The sequence below is a fragment of the Natator depressus genome, chromosome 1, assembly GCF_965152275.1.
Source record: "Natator depressus isolate rNatDep1 chromosome 1, rNatDep2.hap1, whole genome shotgun sequence".
Classification (NCBI taxonomy): Eukaryota; Metazoa; Chordata; order Testudines; family Cheloniidae; genus Natator; species Natator depressus.
The window spans coordinates 254,936,396-254,955,691 of record NC_134234.1 but is presented as its reverse complement, the minus strand read 5'-3'; the positions used below and the strand labels follow the sequence as shown (position 1 = coordinate 254,955,691).

Here is a 19,296-nt window from a genome sequence, read left to right as displayed (position 1 = left end):
GAAACTGTAAACACAGCTCCTGACCTTCAAAACATCAGTGTGAAGAGACAGGCATCAGAAGACAATAGTCCCCCTCGTCGGGGGTGGGAGGGGGAGAGTTTATTCTGTCTCTTGGCTGTCCTCCGTTCATATACTGTCTGACCCCTCAGTATAGCTACACACCAGTCTCAGGAATGAGGAGCCATGAGCTTTTTGTCATTTTATCCAATCCACAGCACTCTATAGGAATCTGAGATGGGAATGAACATAAGAATGGCCATACTGGGTCAGAACAAATATCCGTCTAGCCCAGTATCCTGTCTTCAGACAGTAGCCAATGCCAGGTGCTTCAGAGGGAATGAACAGAACAGGCAGTCATCAAATGATCCATCCCCTGTTGCCCATTCCCAGTTTCTGGCAAACATTGGGACACGCAGAGCATGGGGTTGCATACTGGATCACATCGTCTCTGTCACCTCTGCCCAGCCCAGGATTATTAACTGCGGTATACTCTGCAGAGCTCTGTCCCATCTTGTTTTAAATTGCCCAAACGGTGGAGCTTCCACAGCTTCCAGCTTTTCTGGAGATACTATTCCGCAGTCTAATAGACCGCACTGTTGGTAAATGCTTCCTGATGTTCTGTCCTGGCTCTTGTACAGCCCTCATCACTGAGGTATCGGAACAGCTTCCAGTAGTACATTAAGCAACGTGACTAACATCTCTCACTGTGGTTCTTCCTGTCTTTCCTCCACTCCCTAAGAGGAAATGGTGTGGGGATATTTTAAATGTGTATGTACACTGTATTATATATTTAGATTGGTAAATGCAAGATCAAAGAAGGGGGCTCTGCACTTGGAGCGGAAGGTGGTGACGTTTGTGATAATTCTTAGTTCCTGTGGAAGTTTGGGCCGACTCTTGAATTAGCAGATGAGAAAGCTCTGCACAAACTGCACTTTTGCTGCAGGCAGTTTTGTTATTGCTAAGGAGCAGAGCAACTGACTGTAGTCTTTGTCTCTGAGCTATGATAGCCTGGCCAACTCTTTTTTTTTTTCTTTTTTTTTTCGGCAAACAGTAAATTAGCCAAAAAAATGCACGGATTTGATACAAATTTGCTGAATAGTTTCAGCCAAAAATTCTTTTTCGGAACTGAGGTGCCATTTCACACAACAGCTGGAGTAGCTGGTGCTACCACCTCCTGTAAAAGCTCAGGTCTGTGGGTAGCACACTCGGGTGGGGTGTGGAAGGTCCAGGTTCAATGCCGCCCTCTGCCTGAGGCGGAGACGGTTTTTAAACTTCACTCTCCCACACTGCAGGAGTGTGCTATGGGCTATTCTGATGTGGGCCTCTCTCAATCTCTACTGTTGAAGCTCTTCCACTGGGTATAAATAATAAGAGCAAGATTTGAAGTTGGGCTTCCCATCTCCCAGAGGTGAGTACCCAAACCACCAGGCTATAGAGGCAGTCTCTCTGGCCTACTATATAATGAGTTATACAAAGTGGAGCAGCTTCAACAGGTGAGAATGAAGCCCAGTGGCTAGGGTACACGTCTGCAACGTGGGAGACCCACGTTTAAATCCATTCTCCATATCAGACAGAGGGGAAAACTGAATCCAAGTCTCCCACAACCCCGCTGAATGCCATTACCCCTAAATGCTCTAAAGCTTGTAAAGGAGGTGGTGGCTGCACTACCTCCTCTTGGTTTGTGGATCTATCCTTTTAAAAGCACTCTGCCCAAGATGTTTCAGATCAAACATTTCACTCAACCCAAAATGGCCTTTTTCAAATTCAGTTAGACCCAAACCAATATTTTTTCAGAACTGCCACCAAACTGACAAATCATGTATTCACCCAACTGTAATTGAATGCTTTGAAGAGAAGGGCTAAGGCCTTGAACTGGACACTGTCTTCCATGGGTAGCTAGTGGAGGAAGCAGAGGACAGCTGCAGTGTGTTCGCAGTAGCCGATGTTGCTGAGATGAGTTATCACATTCTGTGCTAACACTCATTCCCTACATCTACCCTAGCTCAGTTTCATCCCATTAGACCATGCTAAAACTCCACTTTCCTCTTCAGTGTTTACACCTTTTAAATACTTGTATATCTGCCAGGACCCAACTGGAGGAACAGGGAAAATTGCTGAGCAGGTATCTTGAAACGACATGGCATAGGGGAAGGGGAGGATATATTTAAGAATATTTAATATTCTTACTTTAAGAATATTTTTTGTATGACAGTACTGACGGTTCAACACCACAATCCAGCTGAAGGTTGGCATTGTCTAGGCAGTATCTGCCCCACGGTACAGTTGGTGGTGAATGTGGATGACACACTCAATCAGAACTGGAAAAGTTTCCTCAGCTGGATTTTCCTCTTTGCCAGGCTCTATGCTTGAAGTAGGACCACCTCCCTCACTGCCACAAGTCATCAATGGCAGCAACCTGTGCTGATGGCCCACTGATCAGAACCACTTTGGCCAGCACTGCCAGAGGGGACTCTGACTCCCAGTCAGACTCTGCCCCCTCAGATGAGGCTGGAGGTAGGGATTATAACAAAACCATCTCCCCTCCCTCCGGAACAGCATTAGTGACATTCCTACAGTGTGACTACTGCTGAATGCCCTGCATTCCTCCAGTTTCAGCCAGTGCCAGGCACCACATCTAGCTGAGCCCATCTTTCCACCCTATTGCAAGGACTGCAGCACCTTTGGCTTCTTTCCACAAAGCCAGCCCCCATCAGTTAATCTTTCACAGCCTCTCCCCCAGGGCACAGAGCCAATCATACCAGCTGCAAATGCATTAACATATATTATGTGCAGCAGAGGAAATCTTTTGACAGATGCAAGCTGAGGAACTGGCATATTTGACTATCTGAGAACAATACATGTGACCAATTATTTAAGGTTTAAAATGGCATATATGCAATTAAAGTGTCTATAATCCTAACCTACCCGTGACAGATTAAGAGTAGGCTGGGTCCCACTGGCAGCACTCTTGCCTTACAGGAAACAAGTAATGCATTCATTTGCAACTCTAAGCAGAGGTACTTCCCTGCTAGATGTCTCCCTGCAGAAGAGATGTTGAAACGAGTTTGCTGCTGTCCACTGTAGCTGGCTGCTGGCCAGATGGATGTTGAGAGTCCATTACACTTTTTGGACAAATAAGAGTAGCTCAGTAACTTCACTGTTCTAGCTTAGCCCGTTTTGAGAAAGATGTTAGTGTTGGATGCTGTGTACGAGTGATCGTGGCAGGGGCATATTTGCTGCCATAATTACTTTGCTACTTGTGGTAGACGTACCCTGTCAACACCACCAGCCTCATGTACCGGTGTCTGGATCTCCCCCCCCAGCCACTCATGCAGTGATGCACCCTCCCTGTGCTAGTTCATGAGATCTCTACCGTCTCCTCCTTGAATCCCTCAAGACCCAGTTGTAGTGTGATGCCTACAAGAAAATACCAACTAATAGCAGCTAGGAAGAGGACCAGAACAAATGCCTGATAAAATCTCCTCTCCCACCCATCCACTCTTGCTAAAATTGCCTGTCTTCTCAGAGTCTGACCCCTTTGGGGCAGAAAGTGCAGCTTATATTTGGACAGTGCCTAGTACACAGTCAACATGCTTATAAGGCACAAAAATGAAGTCTAATTATTCCAGAACACTAATTAAACAAAAAATAGTGAGAGAAACTCCAAAGCCTGACTCCAAAGACCCTCTCAGCTGAAAGGGATGGGTACATATGGCACATGCTGTCTGATCACTCAAAGGCCTTCCCCTCACATTTGCTGCTTCCTCTCAGACATTCAGAACTATTTAAAGATTGTCTGCAAGCAGAAAAAAATTGGGGCTGGCCCCTTTTTGCTTCATTAGCCCATTCAAATAATGCCCAAGAGGTTTCTATACAAAAATTGCTTTTCTACTGGTTTTTCACATCAGAAATTTAGGTCTTGTCTAGCCTGGGGGGGAATGCTCTGGTGATTGGAGAACTAGAGAAACTGACACAGGTCAAAACGTTGAGAAGAGATTCAATCAAAGTAAAACTGTCAACTGGTATTAGCAAAATCCCTCCCCATACCCCTGTGAATGTTTGGGAGAGAGGAAGTCTCACTCCTAGCCCTTCTATTAAGGTTTGAGCGCTCACACCACACACTGTCTGCAAGACCACCAGCTGAGTCTCCAGCAAAACCAGATCTGGTCAGAAGAACAGACTTAACATTCCTGATATTTCTGAGGTAAAAATAAGCAGAATCCCCTTCCTTTAAAAACCCTCAACCAGCTGTCAGGCCTTTTTACCTCAAAGAAGCAAAAAAAGATCAACTTTTTAACAAAGTCATTGGCAGCTCAGTTTAAATTCAAGAGGGGAATAGATGAAAGAGAATGGGTGACCAATTTGGTTTGTAACCTCCTCCAGCCCCCAACTGTGTGACTGCTAACATTCTCCCTGCCTGTCAATCAACCCAACAGTCTTCTGGGTCCACAATGTCCATAGAGTTTTAGAAAGCGGGAAAGGGGTCTGTTCCCCATCCTTGTTACCCAGACAGACTGAAAAAGAGAGCATACTGTGTAGCAACTGCCCCTAGAACGCAACCACCTTCTCCCAAAAAGAAGTTATTGTATCTGATACTGAAAACACAGGGGAGATTTTAATTGTTTATTAGATGATCTCAGTCCTTTGTTTGGTGGTGTGATCTGAGCAACCTGCTTAGCAAAGAAAAATGTCAGTGCCACAGGAGATTCCAGAAATGCCACAATCCTCAACTCCCCTCTCCCACAGCAAATAGAATAATTTCCCCTCCCCTTCCACATTGCTGGTCAGCCTGGTGACAGTGACAGTATGAGCAGATGTTTCAGGGTCTCTGGCCCATCTTCTTCAGAGTTCGATTCAGCTGGAAGAAAAGAAGCAGCCTGTTACAGAGAGGGGAGTTCAGGAAAACCCTCACTGCTGGGGCTCTCACAAGCACACCTTCCCAAACACTCCCACACAACTGTGCAAATGCCCTGAGGCAGTAGTAAGCGTAGTCCACAGTAAGGAGAAAAAAAATAGTAAAAACCTCCCCACCCCATAACAGGGGAGATCCAGGACAAGAGGGTATAAGTGTTTTCAGTAAACGATAGGGCAAGGAATGGGGTGACCTGCTTCTATCACAGACAATTTACATTCTCTCTGCAGTGAGCACTTGGATACGACTGGTCCTGCAGTGGCCCCTGCTGGAAGAATGGGGCAGAGACAGTGTGTTCCTCCTTGGTGAGCATCCAGCAGCAAGAAAGGGCGGGGGCATCCTATAAAGCTGCTGGAGCAGGATCCCAAGGCCTTCAGAAGGGTCCCTTCTGCCCTACATAGAATGGTGGCCGTAATGAATTCCCACTGGTGTTACTAATGGAAATCCTTTAGACTCATCTAAGGACAACTGAGCCCCCACAAGGTGGCAGCAAAACATATCAGGATGGGGGAGGAGAACACATCACAGGTAGATACCCCAGGGAATAGCTTAAAGTTGTCTCTTCACCAGACAGAGCAGATTAACCCTACCCTCCCTGTTGGCACCACTAAATGAGTTAACCTAATCCCTCCCTGCTCCCATTTTGCAACCAGGACAGTGGTTATGCTGGGCCACAAAAGAGAAGCACATCCTTCCCCCAAAGGTCACCAGCTGGCTGTTTAGAATACAGGCTTTGTTAGGCTCAAAGGGGGGTTCCTGCAATCCTTCCCGATGGCTTTGGTGAGTCACTGAATAGAAACATTCCAGCTGTTTGATCTGGTCTCACAGAAGCACCCGTACCCACACAGGCATCTCTCCCACTAGTCCTAGACCTTCCCCAGACTCCCCATCAGGGATTATTCAGAGTCCCCTGCCCTAGTTACCCAGAGCTCACCTCCTCAAATTTGTGGATCTGGCGGATGAAGAAGTCCCCATAGCGCCGAGCAACCTTTGTGTCTGCAATATGGATCATGTCCTGCCAAGAGAATATGGAGCAATCAGGAAAGGAGCAGAGTTAATTCTTGGGTATACAGCAGCCTTACTGGGGGAAATGACCCACTGAGGCCTGAGATCAGTGTCAGAGACACCCCTCAGCTGCACTAGTCAACAGATAGAGCCCACAATTAAGCCACAGAACTCTAAATTTTTCTTTTGGGGTAGGCTCTTGTTTACTCTTGCAAATGGAATCCAAGTCCGCAATGTTTTAACTTCCTGTGGCCTTGTCTCCATTCAGCCCTGATGACCAATTTGATGGGGGAGGCTCCCCATCCCAGCTCTTGGGCCTTTCAGGGTAGCTTTCCCCTGCAAGGTCTGGTTCACTCTCTGCCTCCCTCTAGCAGCAGCAAAGAAGCAGGGCTTCTGCTAATGTTTCTGCAATGCTAGGGAGTCAATGGCAGTTCCACTTGGTTTGGGTGGGTGGGGCAGGCAAAGCAAGAAGCAGGCCTTGCAGGAAGCAGACTACCTCAAGGTCCAAGAGGCTAGAAGCGGCAATCCTTTCTATCCACCAGGCTCCCTGACATGACTCAGGTGTGTGTGTGTGTGTGTGTGTGGGGGGGGGGGGGGGGGGGGCAGAGACCTTCTCTGAAGAGTCAAGTGGCAATGTACCTCGAGGCCCTCACTAAGCAGGAAGGACTCTTTTCTCCTCCCTGTGCGCACCTGCTGGCCTTAACCTTCAGGGACAGGCTGGAGTCTGATCATTCTTTGGGTCTGGATTTCCAGCAGAGCAGGCGCTAGCTAAGAGCTGAAGGCTTTAGCACTAAAGGCTTTAGCAGCAGCGTGGCCAAGCAAGACTCCCACATGGTGAGAAAATGAGATGGGCAGGGGAGGTGCTAAAAGCTGACAATGCTAGACACTGCATTTAAATTGAAGTTTTGAGCTATTATTGAAACATTTCCTGCCCAGGATCAGTGACATGGAGAGGAGTATTTGGGGCCTGTTTTCTCAGGCCAATAGGTCTGATGTGTTTTTAGTGGCACAGGCCTAAAGGTTGGCAAAGAGCCTGCCCAGACACATGCTCCTGGCACTACCACTTCTCCATTAATGATGCTGTTGAACAGCAGGATTCTGGCTTCACAGCAGCACTTTGAACCACGTCTGGGGATGAGCTCCCAATTAAGAATATGAAATGAGGAGAGAAGGCATGTACCCCAGAGATTGGCATGAATTTCTGATCATGGTTTTTCATGCCTGGGGCAGAGGGAAAGGGAAAGAGAGAGACTGACCTTGTCAATGTAGAAGTCAACCTCGGAGGCTGACTGGAACTCCCCATCCAGGGCTGAGATGCCGCTGGTCCAGACCAGGTTCTTCATCTTGTGTTTGAAGACCAGCAGCTGGATGCGAAACTCCTGCTCCGTGAGGTCCAAGAAGCCAGCCAGCTTGGCCACAGGCATAGTGGTGTAGAGCTTCAGGAAGCTGCGGATGGTGGACAGCTGGGCCTGCTGCTGTACCTCATCTGCAAATACCTTCAGCTGCTGCAGGAAGGGCTCCTTGTGGTAGTTGGGATGCACATTGTCATAGTTGGGGACCACAGGGGAGAGGAATTTGGGGCAGGCATAGCTGAAGAGCTCCTCATACACCTGTGGGTCACCCTTCTGCATGCGCAGCATCTTGTCCCCATACTTTTCCCTCAGCTGCAGGTGGATGCTCTCATCTATTCGCATGGGGTACATGGTGAGAGCAATGGCCAGAAGGGCATGCATCTGCTCATTCTGCTTGTTAATCTGAGATAGAGAAGACAGTCATTAGAAGCCATCCCTCCACTGTTATTTTACAAAGCCCAGGAGAGAGCTCGGTGCCACACAGTACAGAGACATGCCCTTTCCCCAAAGCATTTATAATCTGGGACACCATGTGGTGAGCGTGGGGTAAATAGGAGGGGAAGGCATGAGTTAAGACATGAGTTACAGAAATGCTGCTAATGCTCACCTGGTTAATCAGTTTAGACACATGCATCTATTGGCAGTACAAAGATCTCCCTTTCAATACCTACCATGCACTTAGTTGTTGTAGGCACTGTGGAAAAGCAGAGTCTAAAGGAGGGGGCTTGAAGGAGGAGTTGGTATTGGCTTGGTAGACCAGAATTGATGTGTAGCAGGAGAAAGGGGCACCTTGGAGATGGTTATGGAAGAAGCAGACAACTAGGACAGCAAGCCTGGAACCAGTGGCAAAGCAGAGGGGGCAGGAATGATGTGATAAAAGACAAGGTCAGATACATAAACGTAGGCAGAGTTGTAAAGGGCCTTGAAGGGGAGGACATATTTAAAAACTGATGGTGGGTGGAACAGAGAGGCGGGGGACAAGTTTAGATCAATACGCAAGGAGGACGATTTTGGCGGTCACATTCTGAATGCGCATGGTGGGGGATGTGTGTATCAGGGAAGCCAGCAAGGAGGTGACTGCAGTAGCTGAAAGGGGAGTCAGGCTGTGGGGAGGACGGGGTTAGCTCTTTGGCTAGAAAGGAAAAGCCAAATCTTTGAAGTGTCATGGAATCAGAAACAGTAGAATCTGGACATGTGAGGAGTCAAATGATCCATCAGGATACAGAACCTGGTGTTGTCAACCGTGAAAGAACAGAAGAGAAGAAATTAAGACGAAAGCGAGGTGCTTGGTTCTAACAGTCAGTGACACAGGCCGAAATGCAAGACTGGATGGAGAGAAACAGGTCTTGGAATGGAGACAGACTGGTGAACTGTCAGCAAGAAGATGGCACTGAAAATATGTAAGTGGATATGGTTGCCCAGAAATAGGATGTAGAGGGAGAAGGAGGGGCTATGGATCAAACTCTGTGGGACTGGGAAGGATGACGACTCACCCAAGGAGATGCTGAGAGAACATTACCACACAAGCCAAGGGCGGACAGAAGGTTATGGAGGAAGTTATCAACAGCAGCAGAAAGGTCAAAGATTGTAAGAGAAGGATAGTGCACGGCCCTCGCTCCCCTTACCATTTCATACTTGTAGGTAGTCCTCTGGAACATGCTCTTTGTCCTCTGGATGTAAAGGAGGATGTTGGCAAAGACACGGATGGCATCCTGGTAACGCCGCATCATAAGGTATGCAAAGCCCACGTAGTAATAGGTGGTGACCTGGCACTCTGGCACCCGGGAATACATGCTCTGGAGAGGAAGAGACACACAAACATGTAAAGTTAGAAAAGACATCTCCCACAACAACCTTTAGCACCTCTTTCCTTCAGGGAGCCCATCTCCATCAGTCTCCAAACCAGTCCTACCACAGAGAAAGGAGAGGGTTGACCTGCTGCCCTCAGTGTTTCCTGTACAGGGAAGTGAGAAAGCTATCATAGCAGACTGGATGATCTAACAGATCATTTCCATCTCCCTGGCAATGGAGGATGGTTGCCAGCACTATGTTCATCTCTTCTTGTCCAGGCTAGTGTTTAAAAGTTCTCTCCTTCCCATGACAGATTATTACAGGCTAACAGACACCACTGTTGGGTATTCCCCCCACAATATTCAGCCTAAAATTTATCTTCATTTCATCCCATACATGCTAGTTTTACCTGTGTCTCACACTAAACACACCCCATGCCTTCCCACCAGTAACAGGCCTCAGGCTCAGTTGATAAAATTCCATACATTGCAGGGTGTTTGCAGTCCCTCCACAGCAAGCGGTTTAAGTAGCCCATTCCACCCCCGCAGTACAAGCACACAGGTGGATAACATGCAGAGCTCCAGACCAGTCCAGTGACCACCCTGATGTTGCAGCTGGACTGCATCAATCACAATCATCACAGGGGGTCCCTGGTCCTAGAATAAGCGTTAGATATGTGGGGTAGAATGGTTGGTACCAGCAGGGCTGGGGATAAGGGAAGCACCTGCTAACCAAGACAGGACCAGGGCGCCATACTGTTAAAGGACACTATCTAGTCCAGCTAACTAGCACAGAAACATCACTTTAGCATATGCTACTTCAATCAACATTCCCCTCAGCATGGAGTTGCACCCAGTACCCCAGAAAGCACACCCCCAAGAACACGTATACATGCTAGAACAGCCACAACAGCCATCAGGGGACAGCTACGTGTGTAGGATTTGCATTAAGTGTTACATTACGCTGTGATTACAGCCCCATGTGAGGGTGGAAGTCGACACCCCCACCTGACATTCAGAGCAGGAATGAATAGCTCCATAGTTGGGCAGTTCATTGTGATGATCGGGGGCCCCACACTTTTAGATAGCGTTTGCTGCCCTTTCAAATAAAGGCATTTTAAACCCAGAAGGGAGCATTTAAGAGCTGTGGCTTATTACCTTCTTGTTGAGCTCAATGTTCTCCAGAACCTTGATGGCTTGGTAGTAATCCCCCAGCAGTGAATGGAGGCGCAGTAGCCCCACAAGGCTGAAGTAGCCCAACATCTTATAGAGGGAGTGACGACCGTACTCTCCAGCCACGCTCTCAGGATCACCTGGAAAGAGAAGAAGTGTCACACTTTCTACAGGGGGAAAATGGGCTCTCTCCCCACAACTCAACTACCTCGGCCCCCTGGACATCAGACGGGTGGGTAAGTCAGGAGATGCAGCCTTCAGCACTCCTCCCAAACTGTTTCCCAATCAACCTCAAATAATTATCCCTTTCCATGGTAACACTTGCCAGAATTAAGGGTTTAGTTCAACTGCCAATTAAACCAATAGGAAGTCAAAGGGCATTAAACAAGGATTTGTCCCAATCTTTAAAACGTTGCAATCTCATCCATGCAGCAAAGAACAGCACTCTAATGGTACATCTGCATTCTCAGAGCTTTACTTGGGGCACAGACAGCTCAACTTGAAAAGTCCAGACAGCAACTACTCATTGCCTGCTTTTACCTATTTTTAGAATGAGTTTGGTGCAGGTGAGAAGTGCAGGACCGACAGCATTGGAGTTTGAAGCCTTCTCTCCTCAGCACAGACAGCAGCAGTGTAAGCATACACCAACCTACCACATGCATTTGGACGAGAAGGGAGTTATATCTCAGGCCCACTCAATCATAGGCCTCCAAGCTGAGGCTGCCAACTACTGTCACTTGTGATGGGTTGGGTTTTTGGTAAATACGATTGAGACACCTCAGCTCATTTCGCAGAACAGTCCCCAGTCACTTCCACCCCAGACTAGAACCAGTAACTTCAAGGAGAAAGACTTTGCATCCCATTCCTAATCTCCCTTTCCCTTTGATCACTCCTCTTGGCCAGGACTGCATACTAGGGAACCCCGACCCCTCACCTCCACTGGTGTAGACCTCTAGCTGTCGGTTGATGTTGGACTTGTCCACCAGGGAGTGCAGCACATTGAGGACACTGTGGACATTCCAGATCTTGGGGTTGGACCGAAGGAAATCAATTTCTTCTTCAGACTTCTTGGCTGTTTTGCAGCGGTACTGGCTGAACGACTGGAACTATGGGACAAGCAGATAAGAAGCTAGCACAGAAACGCTCATCTAAACACCAGCCTTATGGTTCTATCATATGACTGAAGTACAGGAAGCCACAGGTCCCAACAGCAACTTAATCTGCGTTATTACTTGGCAGATCAAGAGGACAAGTTATACAAACGTAATGCACCTAGGCCAAGACTAATGTGATGCAGATACTCAGCATGAGGGAAAACCTACAAAGCAGCATCACTGAGGACCCAAGGGGTGGGTGATGGACTGACAATTAGACATGACTGAAGTGGCAGCGAGAAAGTGGCTCACATAGAGGCATCGTATCACACAGCAAGGAGATGACAGTCCATCTCCATAGGCACTTGACAAGATAACACCTGGAATAGTGTTATCAGTGCCAGACATCTTCACACCAAGACATCAAACAGAAGGGAATTCAGAGACACAAAAGTAATTTAAGATCTGGCACAGTGGACTGATGGAAGGGGAAAATAAGGGATATTTCAGCTGGTATCAGGAAATGTTTCCTGACAGCAAGATCTCAGACTGTGGACTAGTTATATTGCTCTGTATGTTTGGACTTGGAGATTATTCCAAATAGAAGTGGTACAGGCACCATCAAATGAGAAATTTGAAGGTGGAAAAAATACAATATATAGAAAACAATCCTGCACTGGTCAGCTAGGGCGGACAAACATTCTAATAAGTGCTTTGTAACTCTAGATGATTTTAGCCAGGCAGCTTCCCATCATTTAGATGTGGGAGAGCTGGGGACAGGGAAGATGCACTTTACAGAAACAGGCCAGGATGCAGGAACTTGAAATGGAAATATGGGTAAAATGCCACAGTTCCCCAAATATCCTCCAATAACGTGAAGGAATTGTTATAATTAGAGAAAAGGTTAAGGTCTTTACTTCCTATGGACCTCAAATCCGAGTACCCCCTTGGATACTCTGCATATTGGGAGATCTCAGCTACAGGAATCACAAGGAATGGAAGGGGGAATGATGGAGAACTGAACAGCCTTAAGCACCTATGCTACCAGAAGCCCCAGCAGCAGGCCATGTACCTGGTAGATGAATTCATCAATGATATCCCACAGCCACTGGTTGGGTAGTTCCAGAGGAGCAGGGCCATCAGCATCTGTAGGAGAAAAACACAAGCTTTCACCCACAATCAAGGGGTAGGATGACAGTGACATGAAGCTGTAGGGGAAAATATGGGCATCACTGTAACCTTCCCCTTCAAGGGTGGAGACAGAGCAGAATTTTCCCATTGAGTGAGGTCCCCAATAGAGAGATGATGCAATAGCTCTGGTCGCACCCACTGCCTCCTCATTTGAGGAAAACACAGCAAGGGCTTCTTGACTTAAAAGATCAGCTTTTCAAGTCTGATTAGTATTTAGTATATACTAAATACTAAATACTCTACAGCAGTATTTCTCAGCTGGTGGGTTCTGACCCCCACAAGGGAGACAGGGGTCAATCAGGGGGTTGTGAGGCACTGAAAACTTAATACAATCTAAATGAAAGAAAATCTCACTTCCCCCTTTCCTCCCACCCGACTATTCCCCTTCAAGGTCAAGTATTCTCTATCAGCCTCTCTAACCACAAATGGATAAACAGGCATAGCATTGTTATTGATACATTTACTAGAGAGTAATAAGTGCAAGGGGATCACAAAATGTGACTTTGAATAATGTGACTTTTTCTCCAACCTGAAAAGGTACAGAAACATCTATCTTTCTCTCCATTTGCTCACAGTTCCACTCACCCCCCCACCCCCACCCCAGTGCAAAAGGAGAAGACACCTCCAATAACTCACCTACCGTTTGCAGACCTAAAGAAGGCTGATTCTCTCCTTTTGCTCAGAGCAGTTCAGATTAGTGGAGGGATTTGGAATTGGTGTGTTTTCAGATGGATGAATGTGAAGTGCTATCAATTCAACAATTTCTTTCCTTGGGTAAGAACATGGGATTCTTTCCTCTATAATCCATAAACAAGCATGCTTCTGTTCTTCCTCGCCCCCTCCCCCCAGAAATTCACACACCAGTAAGTGGATCATAGTGACTCACTCAGAATGTAGTTGAAGAGATTGCAGTAGTTGTAATAAGACTCAAATCTCTGCTCCAGAGAGGGGCCACCCTGTAATGAAAAGGGAAGAGAGAGTGCGGAAGTCAGTATAGTCTTCTTAGCTTCACTTATCTGCTAACTGCGGAGGGCCTCTCAAGCATGGCAGGAATGGGTTCAGGGCTATCCTCATGCCTTTTGTGCAGTCACACTCTAGAGTAGCTGAGACACTCTTTCACTAACGATTGAGCTGCCAAAGTCTTTATAAATCAACCAGGCCAATCATCATCATCATACACCCCCCCATCATGACCATGAGTGCACACTATGGTTATCAAGTAGAATCAGTCTGACTGTTCATGTGCAATGAACTCCTTTCAGAGGTCCTGCTGCTTTCCCAAACTAAACATCTCACAAATGGAACTTCTCCCCTTTCCTCCTAAACATCCTCCTATCACCACCCATACCAGGGGTGGCCAACCTGAGCCTGAGAAGGAGCCAGAATTTACCAATGTACATTGCCAAAGAGCCACAGTAATAGATCAGCAGTCCCCCCCACCCCCCATCAGCTCCCCCACCCCACTCCCAGTGCCTCCCACGCATCGGCAGCCCCGCTGATCAGCGCTTACCCCTCCCTCCCCACACCTCCTGATCAGCTGTTTCATGGCGTGCACGAGAGAAGAGCGAGGGCACTGCAGGCACAGGGGAGAGGGCGGGGAGGGCCTGTGGCAGAGCCAGGGGTTGAGCAGTGACCACACATTGGAAAGTTGACACCTGTTGCTCCAGCCCCAGAGTCGGTGCCTATACAAGGAGCTGCATATTAACTTCTGAAGAGTTGCATGTGGCTCTGGAGCCACAGTTGGCCACTCCGACCCAGACTCAAGATCTTCAGATTATCTTAAAGAGCTCTCTGTCCTCCTTCCTTCACAAATCCTGTCAATTCTTCCTCTTCACAGTAGTTCAAGTGTTTCATTATTGACCACTTTATAAAACGAGCAAACGTGTCAGGGAAGCACCCCCTTCCCAACACCCCAGTCCCTCAGTATTTCATTTTTAAGAACTCCACAGGCCATAGTTTGAGAATCACTGTGCTACTACACCTGTAAAATCTACTCCCCTGCCCAATCTATTCATACTACTAAATCCCTGGATCACGTCTCACGCTAATGCAACATCTCTTTCCTAATCTCCCTGCTTCTCCCCTCTCTAAATCTACTCAAACAGTGCAGCTAGATCTTCTCCCTCTTCCACACTCTCTGAACCATAAACTGACCACCTTCCTATTCTGGCATTCATTTCAAGTCTCCAATTAGCTTCATTCCTGCCTACATCTCAGCTCTCTTCTTCCTCCTGTTTCCACCCCTTGAACCATTTACTCTGCCCAATCTTCCTTCTCCACTAGGGATTCAGAACCCTCTTTCACACTACACCTCTCTGTGCTGGTAGGCTGCAATTTCTTGCACATCAGTCTCATTTTTAGTCTAGCACCCCACCACCAGTCTCCACTCCACTGCTTCCTACATCCATCTGACAATTGTAAAAGTTAAATAAAAAGCCACAAAACAAGCTACACTTCTCTTGGAATTACAGCTCTGTCAAGGAGAGAATCCAATTGTTTTCTGTTGTCTCTTCTCTCCTTAATTCACCCACCACAATAATCAGGTGGCATTTGTAGTTATTTTTTATTTGTATGACCATAGCACCTAGAAGCCCCAGTCATGGCCAGGGCCTCACTGTGCTAGGTACTGCACAAACAGAACAAAAAGACCGCCCCTGCTCCAAGGAGGCATTACCTAATTTATACCATAGACTTCTCAAAGACCTTGCCTTCTTATGCGAACCAATTATTATGAACTTTGTGCTAGTAATCACTAGCAAGAAATAGAGCCAGATTACGAGCCTTGGCAGTGGATGGAAGATCAAGTGTTAAAATGTCAGAACTCAAAACGAGGCATTACCAACCATAAGCCTGCGCAAATTTCTCAAGATCCAATCAGGACCTCATGGCAGCATATCAGAAGTATAAACAGATTTGTTCTGCAGGAGTTATCTGAATCACAGACAATGTGGTCCAGAGAGAGGAAAGGGCAAGTTTTACAGAACAGCCATAGGGAAGCCTGCATGTAATTAGCAGGACCACATAGGCAAATACTCACACTGACTTTGGCGTAGATGTGTCTGTAGTAGAGCTCCTTGTACAGAATCAGGAAGACAGCATCTGGAAGAGATGGCAGAACTAGACATTTGCAAGACATTTTGCCAAGTGGTCAACATAGCCAGACGTCTCAGGTACACTGGGAGTCTTCCCCATGCTGCAATAAGGGAAAGGGGAGCAAGAGGGCCCCCCTATGGGGCTTGAGTAGGGAAAACATTTAAGAACTTGTTTCCCAACCTTGGGGACACTGGACAGAGGAAAGGAGCAGAGAGCATAGGGAAAGCTGCATGGCTTTGGATTCACTCCCATTGCCCATGATAGATGTGCTGTTGTGGATAAAGCAGCGGACAATTCTTTGAAGCCCACTTTGCCATCATCATTCTTTGGCAGTTCCTGAAACAGGTGGCCACAGGAACAGCATTCAGATTGGGAAGCTCTCACCATAGAATTCAGCTCCAAAGCATATGTCTCAGCCCTACCAAACACCAGCAACGGCCAACCTTCATCTTGAGGAGCATGAAATCTGGTGTGTTGGGAGGGAAGGGGACAAAACTAAATAAACAGAAAGCAAAGAACAAAATAAGAGGAAAAAAGAAGAGACAGAAGGAGAGAGAAAACAGACAGAAGCAGCAAAGACAGCATCTATGCCACGGCACAATGTGAAGATATATTGGGGCCCAGCTGCCAAATCAGCAGGGGAGCCTCCAACAGAAAAGAATGAGATTGCTTTCTTTGCATAGGAGATACTTACAGCTCCCTTGACATTTTACCACATTTATAGTACTTCCACTTCGCAATAGGATGCTTAGAAAGCTTGCTTCTGAACTGAGTGGATTCTCAGCCACACAGAGTGGGGAAGGAGAAAAATGGAAAAAGTGCTGGACAAAATCCAGTGTCTGCCTTGACCAGAAGGATCAGACTGCACTCCTCCCATGCAATTTTTGGTCCGATAGCCAGAAGGACTACTCTTAGGGGAGAAAGTTTGATCTCTAGATCTCATTCAATTCTTGGCCTGTCTGCTCTCAGAGTGCCAAAGGGGTCAGTTACGACTAATGGGTAGATATGTAACAGGAAGGAACAGGACAGAGACATCAGCTGATCTCTTTCCAAAGTAAAGCAGTTTGCTTCTCTTTCCTCCAAAAAACAAAATACCTACCGTTTCCAACCTGAGGTGCAATTGCCTCAGCCTCTGGCCAGGGGGTGTTCTTAAAGAACCTTTCAGTCAGTTTGGTCCAGCTGTGAAAAAACGCATGCAGAGGGGATTGCAAGTTAACCTATTCATTCATCAGTGAAAGAGGGATGGAGTTAAAGATTTCCAATCCTGAAGATATGCCTTGTTAGATCAAAGGCATTTCCACACACAGATTTCTAAAGGAGTCTATTATACATGAGAGAAACCAGTTCAACAGATCTGGAAACTGAAGTCCTCTTTTATCCTTAACACAGAGAAGTAATGCAAGCTTGTCTCATACACCACCTGTGCCAGTGTGACTTAGTCATGAGCTGGAGGGACCATCTCTAGAAAAGAGTCAGACACTCCATGGCCTCTTTGACCCTTGGCAGGTGTTGATGTTATCAGCAAGTGAGCTAGTAAGCACCAATGAGGGTACTTTTTTGTGATATGCACATTAGAAACCGGATTGAGACTCATTTGAAATGAATTTCAATCACTACTAACCTGGGTTTGGGACAAACCAGCTCTCTAGAAGTGAAAGGATCTCTTCCTTCTCAGACATCCAAATCTACCCCCAGTCCACATTTTAAATAAAGTCCAAATTTGGATCAAAGCAACTGACTGGAGCGCCCTTTAATAAAAAACAAAAACCCCACAGGACCAGTTACAACAGCAATTCCCACCCTGGGAGGGATAGGTTTGTACCTGTTTTCATAGATATCTTGGATCTCATACACCTTCTGGTCAATGACATCACTGGAGACACGGCTAGCCTGAAGCTCATACACCTTCTGGTCAATCAGATCCGAAACAGTTTTATGAAAATACTGGATGAAGTTTTTGATCACTTCAGGGATCACCTGGTAGGTCTGTTGCTCATATTGGCGTTCATAGGCTAGATCCTGTTTGGGGTCTCCTGTGGAAGAGCAGTGATCCAGCACATGATTTAGGAGCATAGCTCCGCTCGGAAAGATGCCCAAAGCCAGCACAACCAGGCTGTATCTGGGATCCAAACCAGCTGGCCACAAGTTGAGATGAAGACACCTCCAGTACCAAGACAGCAAAACAGAGCTGAGTAACATTTCAGGAAGTGTCTTGCTTGGTCAGGGTCCTTCCCTGGGAATTCCCACCTCTTAGAGCAGTGGTTCTCAACCAGAGGTCTTCCAGGGGGTACATCAACTCATCTAGATATTTGCCTAATTTTACAACAGGCTACGTAAAAAGCACTAGCAAAGTCAGTACAAACTAAAATTTCATAGAATGACTTGATTATACTGCTGCATATACTATACACTGAAATGTAAGTACAATATTTACATTCCAATTGATTATTTTATATTTGTATGGTAAAAATGAGACAGTGAGCAATTTTTCAGCAATAATATGCTGTGACACTTCTGTATTTTTAGTCTGATTTTGTAGGCAAATAGTTTTTACATGAGGTGTAACTTGGGGGGAACGCAAGACAAATCAGACTCCTGAAAGGGGGAGAGGTACTCTGGAAAGGTTGAGAGCCACTGACTTAGAGCCATGCCAGGTCTCTGACCAACTACTCACACACAAAAGTGCAGGGAAACCACTAAGGGGAGGGTAGAGTGGTCGGGGATGAGATTCCCCCCCCCCCAAGCCGCCTCGTTGGAGAGTCACATGAATGTCCCCCATGTGCCAGTTCTAGCTCAGGGGCATGCGGGCGGTCAGGGACCCCTGGTGGTGGGGGGGGGGGGGGACTGGGGCATGGCAATGCGCGGGCACCCTGGCTCGGCCGGGCAGCAGGACTCACCTGTGTGCATGTCATAGTCACCCTGGTACGTGTAGGTGTCCTGCGGGGCGAACGAGACACAGAAAGGGGGGTGTCACCACGGGGAGCTCAGACCCACAACGGACCCTCCCCCCGCGGGCCCGGGTCAGGAGGGGAAGCCAGGCCCTTCCCCGCCCCGCCCTTGGTTGGGGGGGGGGCAGGCCCTTCCCCGAGCCCCTCAGCCAGATTCTGGCCGTGAGTCAGGCCCCCCCCGCCCGGCCGCTCCGCGCTGCCCGGCCGGGCCGCCAGGCGGGCTCCCTGGAGCCGCGGCTGGCCGGGTACCTCGGTGTCGTAGTCCTCGGCCGGGTAGGCCATGGCGCGAGCGGCGGGGAGGGAGGGTCGGCACGCGGCGGCGACGGGCGGCGCGGCAGGAAAAAGGCTCCGGCCGGGAACGCGGCCGCTTGCTGCAGAGACTCGGAAGAGGCGGGGCGGGGCGGGGCTCAGGCAGCGCTCGGGAGGGGGCGGGCTTAGGGCGTGGCTACAGAGCGTTCGGCCCGAGCCGGGCGGGTGGGTCTGACGGGGCCGCCGGGGGCGTTGCTGGGGGTGACGAGGCAGGTTGGGGGGAGCGGGCGCGGGGAGGGGGGGGAGTGCTTGGGGAGTTGCCCCTCCCCCATCCCCATTGCTCTTTCCAAACCCAAATAAAGCCTTATTTACTCCTCCGGCAGCGCCCCTTCTCGGATTGCCTGTGGGGGGGTCGGATGGCCTAGATCTTTCATTGGGTGAAATACCGATCTGTCATCCTCAGGCTTCGTCTCATTGGCTGCTGCCTGG

General features: G+C 48.0%; 1 protein-coding gene across 2 annotated transcripts; it reads right to left on the bottom strand.

Moving 5' to 3' along the window:
* Positions 1-4,627: 4,627 nt before the first annotated feature.
* Positions 4,628-18,950, bottom strand: EIF3L (eukaryotic translation initiation factor 3 subunit L). 2 transcript variants are annotated; one of them, XM_074941544.1, is made up of 13 exons: positions 18,808-18,950; positions 18,508-18,547; positions 17,433-17,643; positions 16,710-16,789; positions 15,555-15,616; positions 13,404-13,473; positions 12,399-12,472; positions 11,167-11,338; positions 10,218-10,372; positions 8,895-9,065; positions 7,174-7,671; positions 5,847-5,927; positions 4,628-4,858 (listed from the first exon to the last, which is right to left on the bottom strand). In XM_074941544.1, the coding sequence occupies exons 1-13, from the start codon at positions 18,838-18,840 to the stop codon at positions 4,820-4,822; spliced, it is 1,686 nt and encodes a 561-aa protein (XP_074797645.1). In that variant the 5' UTR covers positions 18,841-18,950; the 3' UTR covers positions 4,628-4,819. The 2 variants fall into 2 exon arrangements, with proteins under 2 accessions (XP_074797645.1, XP_074797646.1); XM_074941545.1 differs by lacking the exons at positions 16,710-16,789; positions 18,508-18,547; positions 18,808-18,950.
* Positions 18,951-19,296: the final 346 nt, after the last annotated feature.